This window comes from Sus scrofa, chromosome 15 (genome assembly GCF_054392235.1).
Source record: "Sus scrofa isolate SSC_HxYL_T2T_F1_AM1 chromosome 15, Sscrofa_HxYL_maternal_Yorkshire_Landrace_v2.0, whole genome shotgun sequence".
Taxonomy (NCBI): Eukaryota; Metazoa; Chordata; class Mammalia; order Artiodactyla; family Suidae; genus Sus; species Sus scrofa.
The window spans coordinates 147,452,380-147,465,727 of record NC_139397.1 but is presented as its reverse complement, the minus strand read 5'-3'; the positions used below and the strand labels follow the sequence as shown (position 1 = coordinate 147,465,727).

General features: G+C 55.9%; 1 protein-coding gene across 1 annotated transcript in view; it reads right to left on the bottom strand.

Annotated features, from left to right (window-relative positions):
* EFHD1 (EF-hand domain family member D1) overlaps positions 1-13,036 on the bottom strand; it is a 49,335-nt gene extending 36,299 nt beyond the window's left edge. Inside the window, exon 1 of the mRNA XM_001925385.8 lies at positions 12,646-13,036. Within this exon, the coding sequence (XP_001925420.5) occupies positions 12,646-12,941 (296 nt within the window). The 5' untranslated portion in view covers positions 12,942-13,036. The remainder of the gene's footprint in view (positions 1-12,645) is intronic.
* Between the last annotated feature and the right edge of the window lie 312 nt (positions 13,037-13,348).

Here is a 13,348-nt window from a genome sequence, read left to right as displayed (position 1 = left end):
CATGCACATTCTCCCGCTGAGGCCAGCAACCCAGGGTGGAAACAAAGCAAACCAGCTCCCGTGACCACCCCGTGACCACCCCCCTGCAAAGGAAGGTGCCGGTGACAACCAGTTAACAGGTCAGGATCGCAAAGTGCTTCAGCTACGCCGAGGGCACACATGCCCAGACCCTCTGGCCACGAATGGCTGAGTGGAGCGGGAAGAGTGTCCGAAAGCTTCCGCGCTGACAAGTGTAATCCGGCCAATTCGGTCTATCGGGGCCTCGGTGGGGGGGCTCCACCAGGGGAAGGGGGAGGGCGGTGATGGCTGGAAGAGTGCTCCTGGGGTCACAGTGCCCGGGTTCAAGGCCTCGGTGACGGCCTGAGCTGTGCGTCCTTGGGCAAGTTACTCTCTGGGCTTGGTTCCATTGCTGTTGAGGTTAGAGGCAGGCAGATAAGCAATCAGCTTATTAGTAAGCTTATCCATAAAGGCTCATTTTTTGGTTTCGTTTTGGGGTGATTAAGAGAAACTTCTCGTTGAGAGAAAGACCCTAATCCTGGGGTCTGTCCTTGGTCCTATGAAATCAGGACCCTTTTACTGGCTTTGAGTAAACGGGTACCCGGGGACTCCATGGGAGCAAGCAGATCTGGGAATTTAATGTTACCAGCCAGCCAGCCATTCAAAAAGGAGGGGGGCGTGGTGCTGCCTTCCAGAAAGGAGGAGGGGGAGAAAGGGCCTCCCAGGGGACGCCCCTGCCCCCAGCACTTCCTGATGGAGGCTATGGGGGGCCCGCAAGAGCTCTTCTGATGGGGGGTGTGGAGAGGAGTAAGGGGGGGTTCTTTGTTGTGAAGGTGCAGTCGTGAGATGCTCCCCTCAGCTCCCCGCACCCCTCGTAAACATCCTCATGGGCTGGGGACCATGGCTGGAGGTGCCCCTGGTAACCTAGTTATCTGAGGAATTCTCAGGAGCCCTGTGGATCTTGGGGGACAGGGACCCCCAAACGACCCGGGGTTTCCACACCCAGACCCGGTCAGGTCTGGCACAGCCCTGGCAGTGCCCCGGCCCACGAGTCACAGAAGGAAATGGCCAGGGGGAGGCGGGGAGGGAGGGAGAGGCCAGGGGCAGCAGACCCCACCGAAAGGGGACTGTGGGGGGACTCAGGTGTCCCTCCAAATAGAAAAGAAAAGCACCCGGGCTGCCAGCCTCTGGGTCCTCAGTCTCCACCCCTGCCCACGGCTCCCCTGCCAGCCGGCCCCTTTCCTGTGCTTCTTCGAGGCTGGTACCACCTTAAGTGCCCAGCCCGGCTGGGGCCTGGACCTGCATCTCCCTCAGTGGAAGGAACCTGGGGCTGGAAGGGAGTGACCTAATTAAGTGTGACTGCACACCGAGAGGTCACGTGATCTTGGGGACAACCTGAGAAGGTGGTCACCTTCCTTTTTCCGCATCTCACTTACAGGTGTATGCCAAGGGGGGGGTGGCACTGCCAGAGGGGGCCACACAACCCCACCATAGGCCCCTGTTCCTGGCAATCCTGGGAGCTGGGAAACTCCACTGGGGCATAATTCGGGCCTCGGGGCAGCTCCAGAAGCAGAGCTCAGACCGCTCCTCAGAGGTCAAGCTACCCCAGCCCTGCCTATGGCCCTGGGGTGAGTGTGAGGACTGAACCATAAAGAGCCGCCCCTGCTTTCCCAGGGCAAACACTATGGAGGGGGAGCAGACCCTCATAAGAATCAACGATAATGGACAGATTGGAAATTGGGGGGTATGGGAGAGGGGTTGTGGGGGGGCCAATAACCCAGTGAGAACAGGGCCAGGCTGGGGCGACCAGTGAGAGAGAAGAATGCAACAGCTGCTGTGACTGGCCTTCAGGGTCACTGTGAAGAGTCTGGACTTTGGTCCATGGGCAATAGGGAGCTAGTGAATATTGTATGTCATCCTCCACCGCCCAGGGTGTCTGAAGAGGGAAGCAAGGCAATGAGATCTGGGCTCTGGCAAGAGGGCACAATATGTAGGATAGATGGGGGGGGGCCCAAGCAGGAGGCAGCTGCCCCAGGCCTGGAGCAGGTGGTCCCACGAGGCCTGGAGTTCAGGCAGCCTACAGAGGCTGTGCCACCCACGGCCCCATGTGACTGTGCGGGGGAGGTTGTCAAGGATGGCATTTGAGATTTGGTGGCACAGGGGACAAGAACACAGGCTGCCTGGATTCAGCCCCCAGCTCTACCACCTCCACAAGGTGTCATGTTGGGCAAGTTGCCTGGCTACTCTGCGCCTCGGTTTCCCCATCTGTAAAATGAGGGATGATCACGCTCACAATGTGTGAAGGCTAAGAACAGCGCCTGCACGCAGTGGATGCTCTGTAAGCAGTGGCTGTTGGCAGTGGCTGGGCTCAATAAAGGTGGCCATTGTGGGAAAGGGTGGGAGGCGCCTGAGTCATTTAGGGAGGGGACAGAGACCCTGTCACCAAGGCCAAGATGGGCACAGCTGCACAGGACCGGGGCCAGCACTTCCCGAAGGCTGTGTCAGAGCTCACCAGGTCCCTGTGGGAGCAGAGCAGGGACTGTCAGTAGCTAGATCGTACCCAGAGAGGGCTGAGGACTGGGGGCCACCACCCCAGGTACAGTGAGCAATGCTGGGTGGGGCTGGTGTTCCCTGGGCACTGTCTAATCTCAAAGCTGGAATCGGCTACAGCCTTGGGGTCCCTTGTCGTTCTGACCAAGAAGAGGTAGCAGGGCCAGCTCCGGGCATGTGGCAATTTCTAAGTCACAAACAACCTCCTACTTCCTGCAAACCTGATCGGAGCTGGTAGAATGCCAGGACATTATCATCAACCAGAGGTAGGCTTGCACCGGGAGAGACCACACAAAATCATCTACCTGCATTCAGCCACGCAGGGGCTGGCTGAGCTGAGACTGAGAGAGAATATAGCCAGACCTGGACACCACCTGACACACACCCCTAGCCACCCACAACTTGTACAAAGGCCTCCGCACCCAGGGAAGTGCCCTTAGCAACAGAACATCAGGCCGCCACCAAAAGGAGGAAGAGCCATCACGGTATGTGATGCCCAGCAAAGATAGCAGCTGGCCCATGCTCTCTGCCTCTCTACCTGGAGACCCTTCTAAAAGGAGAGGAAGTCAGAGATTTGGGATAATTAAGAAAAGAAAGGAGGATGCCAGGGTGGGGGGGGTGTCGGGAGAAGAGGTAGGCATCAGCGAGCAGTTTGCAAAGACAAAGCAAGCGAGATGTGTCACTGATGAACCTACCCAAGGAAGCCAGCTGGGCTCTCCAAATCCAGAGGCGGGGCGGCGGGGTCCGGCTGTGCCAGGCCCCTTGCAAGACAAAGGCAAAAGCCATTTTATGGAGATCTGGCAAAGGCAGCAGTTGACACAGACACATATCCCCTCACCCCCAAATACACACATATAGCCTGGAGGTGCCAGGGATCGACAACCACTGACAAAGAGAAATCAGAGGGGCTCTTGATTCCATTGGCAGAAGTTAAGTGTCCCCGAGGAAAGACGCCTACATTCAAGCATTCAGGAGCCCCCGGGAATGGGCTTCTCCCCATCTAGTCTCCAAAATCCAAGCCCCCCATCTAAGTCTCCCCCATGTACACAAACACACAGGGCCACAAGCTGAAAGGGACATGGTGGGTCCCTCCCCTCCCTTCCCTGGACCCTCTTTGGGCCAGGTACCTGCCCCCTGGGGGAGGGGGCCCAGTCACGGTCCCTGGTCATTGCCTTCCTCTGGGCAGTCACTGGCCTCAGTGAGTCTGTGACAAATGCTGGCCAAAGGGATGCCGGAGGCTGGCTTGGGGGCTGCTTCTTGGAAAGATCTCATTGTTTGGAAGAAGTCTAAGTCCTTCTGCCTCGGATTTCCTCCCAGCTGGAGGGCACTTGGCGAACCTGGCCATCTTGCTCCCAGTCCAAGGATGACGCCAACACGACGACCGGTGGATGCAGAGGAGACCAGACCAGCATCCCCGATGGAAGTAGCTGCCAGCCATGCCCTTGTCCTTCTGGCCTAGAGGGAACTTTGAAAGTCATAGAGCCTATCCCCCAGCCACCCCAAGAGATGTCCAGCCCTTGCCTGCTGCAAACCTCTCCCTCCATGAAGACAGACCACCCACCTATCAATGGAACTCCCAAGAAAGGGACTTAGCACCTTCGAGACTATTCTTTCTGTTTCTCAAGGACTCCGACCGTGAGAAAGCCCTTTCTTCTCCACACTGAACCAAGGCTGTAGCTCACCTCCACTGCCCCCACTGCCTGCTTCTGCCCCGTGAGGTCCAGCAGGTCCCCACCACACTCCAAGCTCTCAGCCCGCATCTTCCAGCTCTAAGAGCCTCAGCCCCAAGGCCTTTGTTCCATCAAGGGCCGGAATCCCTTCCCAGTCCTGGCGGGCTGCTCTTCCCCGGCTGTGTCCAGAACGATCACCACCCCCTGCCTTGAATGCAGCGTCCTCTCAGGGCCTGCCAGGCTACACAGGGTACATGGCAGGTGGATGGCTTTACCAAGATTTGCATCCTTCCCTGGCAAGAGCATCATGTTAAATCCAGCCCACTCTTAAAAGCTGGTCAAGCTTCTCAACGGCAGACACCTCTCCAGATCAATCTATATAATCCTAATACCTGGCATATGCTTCACTGAATGAATTTTTAAAAAATCAAATGAATGGGAATTCCTGTCATGGCTCAGTGGTTAACAGTCCCGACTAGGATCCATGAGGACGCAGGTTTGATCCTGGCCTCGCTCAGTGGGTTAAGGATCCGGCATTGCCCTGAGCTGTGGTGTACATCACAGATGAGGCTCAGCTCCTGCGTTGCTGTGGCTGTGGCGTGGACCGGCAGCTGCAGCTTCGATTTGACCCCTAGCCTGGGAACTTCCATATGCTATGGGTGTTGCCCTAAAAAGACCAAAAAAAAAAAAAAAAAAAAAGAATGAATGAATACACAGCTCATAGATAGCAGATAAGAAAGGGGCTCATCATTATCCTCACTATGGTAACAGACGTTAGCAAATGTATGGACAGGAGGTCCATGCAGCCTTGGGGGTCCCGAGTCTGTGGGGCAGGCCCCTGAGCACAGGTCAAGTTTCATCCTGCAAGATGGCACCGTCCACACCCCAACATCTCGGGTATCCTTGTTCGCAGGATCGAGAACGGTGATGCCCTTCAGTCACCCACACTCAAGGGACACAGAGGCTGGGGGAGGCTATGGAGGCTTGTGCCCGGAGGACTCCAAGGTGATGCGGAGGCCGGGCACTGTGAGTGTGAGCACGCCTGTAAGCGTGTGCGAGCCTGCGAGGGTGCACGTGACACACAGATTTTCATGAAGCAGGAAGTTAAGAGCAAGCTGTGCAAAACCTAGCTTGTGTGTTGAGGCTCTCTCCCCCATGTCACGGACCAGCCTGGCAGCCACCAGCTCCCGGGACCTGACTCATTCGACCCATCCTCAGACTCACTGGCTCAGCCAGGCCGTGAAACCAGGCAGGATGTAGCCTGGGTACATCAAAGCCCCCAAGGTCAACGGGAGAAGGCATTTCTATTTACTGGTTAGACCGGGGCAGGGAGGTCTTACAGGGCTAAGAAGAGAAATAAAGTCAGTCGCCTGGACCTTAACGCTCTGAAACTAGGCACTCTAATTTTGCAAGAGAGAAAGGGAAAAGGTCTTTTTTTTGGGGGGGGGGGCATTATGTGAGATTTTATTGTATTGTATTGTATTTATTTTTAGGGCCATACCGCAGCATGTGGAAGTTCCCAGGCTAGGCGTCGAATCAGAGCTGCAGCGGCCTGTCTACACCACAGCCCCAGCAACGTGGAATCCGAGCTGTGTCTGGGACCTACACCACAGCTCACGGCAATGCTGGATCCTTAACCCACTGAGCGAGGCCAGGGATCAAACCCGAATCCTCATGGATACCAGTCGGGTTCATTACCACTGAGCCATGATGGGAACTCCCGAATTATGTAAGATTTTAATAAGTCACTCCAATTCTCGTAAAAAGCGGTGCTCTGTTAAAAAGGAGGGGGAGGCTTCCCAGAGAGTCAAGGTGAGAAGTGACGAAGGAAAAGCAGGGAAACTCTGCAAAGATAAACCGCGGAGCCTCCTTCCAGCTGCCCCAATATCACACACGCTGCACAGATCACACCACGGCTTAAGCCGCTCCAGGAAATTGCTCCCCGATCACAGTGTCTTTCTGCTGAGACCAAGGTCCCGAACAGAAGCCAGCCTGGGTTCTGGCTGACGGCCCGCCAGGAATGCAGACAGGCCTGGGTTCCCTTGTCCGGCCTGCAACCCGGAACCGCCAAATGTGCAAAACCCAGGGCAGGTGACGGAAGTTCAACTCTAAGGTGTATCACTGTGGACCAAAGACACAATCAGGGGAGTCAGAAGCCCTCGCCTCTCCTTCAGGGGGAGAAAAACTCTTAACTTCCATGGATTTCCATCCACTGTTTCCTGTCCGTAAGGCAATTTACTCAAAAGATGCTAATGAGAGAGCACAGGCCGCCACCTCCCCCCCACCAGAGTGAACGTGCTTAACCGGACTCCTTCACCTCTCTGGCAAATTCCCACTCACACGCGTTCCTCCCTCGCTCCAAGAAAAGTCCAGGAAGGAGAAAAAGAAATGAGGTGGGCTGGGGGTGGGGGAATGAGAAATGAAGAGTTCCAGGACAGCCCCGCCCTTTCGGGGTCCAGGGGTGCTGGCGGGGTGTCCATGATGTCATCATTTCGGATTCTTAATAAAAAGACCACTTGGCTACAGCCAAACGCTGCGCTCCCCACCCTCTCTTTGGGGAATTGAAACACAAGCTCTTACTCTGCTGCGAAAACATCACAGCTGCATTTTAAGATGCTGGGTTTGGGTCCTGCATTTAAGTGGTTGCCCTCATTACCTCCCTTTGAAAGAGGCCTCTGGATAAGCCCAGGGTAATTAAAATTTCCTGTCTAACCTTGACCGCTCCACCAGCTCGTATTACAGCCCTGGACACACACTGAAGAGTCAGTTTCTTTGGGGCCTTCTCACTCTTCGTTCAAAATCAGGCCACTATTCTCCTGGCCCAGGCTATCCAGTAACACACTTGGAAAGGGAGAGGGAACGTTCTCCGGCCGGGCTGATGACGCCTCTGGCTTCCCACAGTCATTAGAAAATTCTTTCTTCTACAGTACACCAGGCTCATTTACGGTAGGTCCGAATCATACAAAGACAAGTGACCCTCCCTTTCAAGAACCCAAATTGTTCACAGGCTGGAAAGGACTGGGGCCGGGGGGCGTGGGGGGGGTGGTTAACCTTGAATGCATAAGAATTCCCTAGGCAAAATATGTTTAAATAGGAAAATCAAATTTAAAAGATCAAACCACGTTTCGAAGTGTCTGCGTGGATCTGTACAGCCCAAACAAAAAGAATGGGCATACTTTGTTCTGGTCAAGTCAGGTTCTGAGTGAATTCCAAAGTGACATCAGAATCTGGATTTTTTTTTTTTTTTTTTTTTTTTTGCCTTTTCTAGGGCCTCTCCCACAGCACATGGAGGTTCCCAGGCTAGGGGTCGAATCAGAGCTGCAGCCGCCAGCCTACGCCAGAGCCACAGCAACTCGGGATCCAAGCTTCATCTGCAACCTACACCACAGCTCACGGCAACACCGGATCCTTAACCCCCTGAGCAAGTCCAGGGATCGAACCTGCAACCTCAAGGTTCCTAGTCAGATTCGTTAACCACTGCGCCACAACGGGAACTCCCAGAATCTGGATCTAGAAACTGATCAAAAGTGAAATTCTTGCTGAAAGTAAGTGCCCTCCTGGCATGAGTCGAGGGTTTTCTGTTGATCTGGAGTTTGGTGGTTAGACGGCTGGGTTAGGGTTGGGCTTTGGGAAGACAGCTCTGCCTTCTGTTGGGATAGAAATCGTTCTGGCTTTGGTTAAGTTTCAGACACTCCTAAATTACCTAAAAAATTGAAAGTGGTTAAGATTCTGACATTCCTAAACCTGAGGGCCTCCGTGGAAGGGTCCCCCCTGCCAACATCACCACCCCCAGGGCCTCCCCCAGGAGGGCAGGAGGAGACAGCCATGGTGCCACACAGGCTGCGCACTTCTGCTTTCCCTCAGTGGTGGCTTGAATAGGATCCCCCCACCCCAAATTCACAGCCTCCCAGGACGTCGGAATGTGACCTGTTTGGAAATAGCATCTTCGCAGATCTACTCAATTGAATTAAGACAAAGTGATACTGGATGAGGATGGGCCCTAAATCCAATGACTAGTGTCTTTACAAGAAAGCCATGTGGGAGGTCCCTGGTGGCCTAGCGGGTTGGGGACCCGCCATTGTCACCACTGTGGCTCAGGTTCAACCCCTGGCCCAGGAACTTGTCATGGGTGCAGCCAAAAAAAAAAAAAGAAGAAGAAGAAGGCCGTGTGAAGAAAGACAGACAGATAGACACGCACACACGCAAAGAGAGAGAACACCATGTAACCAGCCAGGCGGAGACGAGCGTGATGCATCTACAAGCCAAGGATGCCCTGGATGGCTGGCACCAGCCAGAAGCTGCGCGGTTCTTCTCTAGAGGCTCCGGAGTGAGCATGGCCCTTTCTGACACCTTGACTTCAGATTCCAGCCTCCAGAACAGTAAGAGAATACATTTCTCTTGTTTTCAGCCACCAGCCTGTGGTCCTTGTTTTTTTTTTTTTTTTTTTTTTTTTTTTTTGTCTTTTTGCTATTTCTTTGGGCCGCTCCCGCGGCATATGGAGGTTCCCAGGCTAGGGGTTGAATTGGAGCTGTAGCCACTGGCCTACGCCAGGGCCACAGCAACGCGGGATCCGAGCCGCGTCTGCAACCTACACCACAGCTCACGGCAACGCCGGATCATTAACCCACTGAGCAGGGGCAGGGACCAAACCCGCAACCTCATGGTTCCTAGTAGGATTCGTTAACCACTGCGCCACGACGGGAACTCCCTGTGGTCCTTGTGACAGCAGCTCTAGGACACTCTCCACTTACCCAGCAGAGGAGCCCTTTAAGTCCCCTCAACAGAGCCCTGAGCACAGTCCTGGGCAGGACCAATGACCTACCAAGTGGCCACGTCCACAGCTCAAACTGCAGGCGACATCAACTTCAACAGATAAACCAGATACTGCAAAGTGCTGGAAATTATTTCATAAAAAGGACAACACACAGCTTGCACATCCACCAAACTTATAGCTGTGGGAGTTCCCGCTGGGGCACAGTGGAAATGAACCTGACCAGGAATCATGAGGTTGTGGGTTTGATCCCTGGACTCGCTCAGGGGGTTAAGGATCTGGTGTTGCTGTGAGCTGTGATGTAGGTCGCAGATGCGGCTGGGATCCTGTGTTGATGTGGCTGTAGGCTGGCAGCTGTAGCTCCTATTGGACCCCTAGCCTGGGAACCTCCATATGCTGCAGGTGTGGCCCTCAAAAGACAAAAAACAAAAGAGGTTGAGCAACTTGGCCGTGATCACAGTTAATGACCCTGGAACCAGGGGGCTTCATCCCCCCCTTCCACATTCATGATGGATGACTGGGTCTTGATACTAGGTTTAAGGGGAGGCCTTTCCAAACCACTGTGGGGGGGACAGGCGGGCAGCATTCCCCTAGCGGCCCCTGCCCTGGCAGCCACAGCTGCTACTTGGCCCTCATGGGAAAGTGGTACTTTTACCATCAAGAAACTAAGACTGAGAGGGATGATGCAGCATCTCCAGGGTCACAGGTCCTAGGCCCTGGCCCGTCCCTATGCCTGTATGGCTCCTCCTGCCACATGGGTGTCTCCAGCCACCGCTCAGCCATCTCCAACTGGAGTGGCTTTGCCACCCCGCCTTCTAGGACACGGGGGACAATCCCCAGGAAGGTGTCTTTGCAGTAACTCCTGCCTCAGATGCCATCACCTGATGACAGGAGCTGCCGGTCCTGCCTCAGACCCTCGTGGCTGAAGCAGACCTGAGCCTGCCCACAGTCAGGGGCCAGGATGAAGCTGTATATCCACCCCCCCCTTCTTCAGCAAGAGCCCCACTGCCAGTCCCCCTGCTAGTCACTCCAGGGGTGGGGCACATGGCTCAGGCCCGGCCCATCAGAGCAACGAGTTTCCCTGGCCACTGCGACTGGTTCAGAGCCAGTAAGAAACAATAGTAAAGCTACAGAAGATATACACACAATAAGGCTTTTGCTGTGGTTTCTTCCCATTGGACTTGCTGGAGCTGCTGTGGTCACACTGCCACCAGCAGGGATAAGCCACTTGAGAATGGGGACAACACAGAGAGGAAGCTGCCTTAAGAGAAGGAAATTAAGCTCTGATGCCATCATCTGAACTCCGAGACCCAGCCACACCTGACATCAGATGCCCGTTGTTTTTTGGGGTTTTTTTTGTTGTTTATTTTTTTGCTTTTCAGGGCTGTAGCTGCCGGCCCGTGTCACAGCCACAGCAAGGCCAGATTCAAGCTGTGTCTTGGACCTACACCGCCACTCACGGCAATGCCGGATCCTTAACCCACTGAGCAAGACCAGGGATTGAACCCAAATCCTCATGGATACTAGTCAGGTTGGTAAACCGCTAAGCCACAATGGGAACTTGGCCTTTTTTTAGTTTTGAGAGCCCATTAACTCCTTTGTTGTTTCAGCCAATTTTGGTTGCAAGTGACAGAAAACCCATCCTAGACTTCCAACTGACACAGTAGCTCTGGAGAAAGAAGTACCATGCACAGGCCAGACGGCCAGCTCTGTGGGACCCCAGACCATACACTGCCCGATTTCAGGACCTGTTGTTTCCTCGCCAATGGCACCTTGCCTGGTCTCCCAAGACCCTCTGATTATGTGCACTCCCTTTATTAGTCTTAGGCCATCAACAAACAAGCAAACATCCTTTCAAAGACTGTTCTGCAGAAAAAGAGTAATAGCAATAATACATTGATAATAAACGAAAGAACGGAGTCACCCCAAAGCGACAGCACGATGAAGGCCCTCGAGCTGCCCTCCCCGAATCCAGCTGGACTGCGAGGAGCTGCTGGGCCCTGAGCACAGCCAGTGGGGGAGAAGTTTTCCCAGAAAAGGCACAACCCCACTGCAATCAGAGGGACTCTGACAAACCACTCACTGGTCGCTTTTTCTTCTCTTTCCTCCCTCCCTTTCTTCTTTCTTGCCACCCCTCGGGCGTATAGAGCTCCCAGGATAGGGATCAGATCCGAGCCACAGTCAAGAACTAAACCGCAGCTGTGGCAACACCGATCCTCAACCCACTGTGCCGGGCGGTGGATTGAAACCCGAATCTCAGCACTCCCCCAACTCTGCGATTCCACTGCACCACAGCGGGAGCTCCTGACTGCTTGTCTATCTACACCCCGGTCGCATTCTTTTGCCTCAACGCAGCCTTCCTTAATGGCCCAAATGAGACAGGTGTTAACACCGGAGAACAGTGTCTGGAAGCCAGAAACCGGGAAAGCAGGGTGTGAGGGAGGCAGAGGAGATGCAGAGGCTCCGGGTACCAGCCCCTGCTGACCTCCAGAGGCACAGGGGCTGGGGCTGGACCACAGCCCAGCCTCAGGAAGGAGCCCAAGCTCCGGCCACACAGCACCAGGCCACAGCGCCTTTAAATAGAACCTCCACAGGGGAGGACAAACACATTCCAAATGCTTTTTAAAACGCCCCAAGCATGACCTGGCCAGCGGCCCCGGCTCCCCCAGGCATTTTTCCGGTCTCGGCCCAATTCTGGAAATAATATTAATAGCTCAGTTAGAAGCCTATGGTGTGCAAAATACTTCATGGCCTTAAAAGGCAGGGACAATTTCTTCCCCCACTTTCCAGATGAGGAAACTGAGGTCCAGACAAGAAGGCCAACTACTGGGGTCTCTCCACGCTGCTTCCAACGTCCTGTGTTGGTATCACCATCAGCTCCCCTGCCTCCCGGGGCTGGGGGCTGACGAGGCAGGATCGCAAAGAGACCGGCCAGACCAGATGCAAGCTACCAAGTCTGGTTCCCAAGGGCGCCTTCTGCCCAAAAGGCAAGAAGCGCGTAAACAGACAAGGTGATGCCTCCAGGAGGCTCCCCAAACGCGCCGGCTCCAGGAACGTACTGCTCTTTGCTGAAGAGTTTACGAAACACCCAATTCTCAGTCTCTTTTAGTACATCCAACCCCTCGAGCCAGCCAAGGATAAGTCTCCTCTTTTGTTGTAAAAGATGAAAGGACAATGAGGCTAATTTTTCCCTCGGGAGATGAAGGTGGCAGGTGAGGCGCAGCGCGTCTCCGTTTCCTGGAAGTTGGGCTCTGGGCAAATCTCGGCGCCAGCCGGCGGAGAGGGCGGGACCCGCCGTCGGTACCCGGGGGTCCCAGACTCGGGCTCGGCCGCGCGAAGGGAACGTCTGACCTGGGTCAGGGAGAACTGCGGCTTCTGCTCTAGAAATCGCAGCAGGGCTGGATACCCGCGCCTCCACCGCTCAGGGATCGCTCCGGGCGCGCGGGACCTGGGCGGCGCTGGGTTAGATGCCAAAGGCACCCCTGGAACCCCTGCATTATCCCATCCTGTTCCCCCCGCCCAGGGTCAGAGCCGGGACGTCCAGCCAGAAAGACCGACCCACCGCCGCCTTCCCCCCACCCCTTCCCTCCCGGGCTCAGGGTCCTCGGGGTGCGTGGGGAGGGAGGCTCAACTTGAAGGGCGACGCGGGGCGCTCACAGTTTGAACATGCTCTCCAGGTCCTTGATGAGGCGGCGGCTGAACTCCGGGAACTCGGAGTAGGGGTGGAAGACCTTGCAGCGGCGGGGCCGCGCCGCGCCCTCGTTGATGTCCAGCCGTCGGTTCAGCTGCACGCTCAGCTCGGCGTCGGCTCTGGCGATGGGCGCCCGGGCGGGTGGCTGCGGCTGGGGCTCCGGGACTGGGGCGGCTCGGGGCTCAGGCTGGGGGCCGCCTTCCTCCATCTCCTCCCACTGCAGTCGCCGCTGCAGCTTGCTCGCCAGCTCCTCGCTGGCCATGGCCACCGTGGCTCTGGAACGCGGGGACGCGAGACCCGGCGCGGGAACGGGGCGGACAGCGCACTCCTCGCGGGCTCGCGACTCAGCGACACTCCGCCAAGGCGGCGGGCAACCGGCGGTTGGGTGGAACCGCGGGCGGGGAGGGTGGCGGGCGGGGCGGAGTCGCGGCTTTAAGGAGGCGCTGGGGCTCAGGGACCGCCTGCCAGGCCAGAGGCCGCAGGTGTCTGCGCATCCCAGGGACGTCGACCCGCTCCCCACTCCCTGGGGCTCCGGATCGGGAGCTGAGCGCCTCCCAAGACAGGGCGTGGACGCTTGGATCAGCTCTGACCTTGCCGCGGGCTCCTGGGGAGCCCGGGGACTTTGAGGTCCCCGGGGGAACAGCAGCAGGAATAAGTCTAACTACCGTT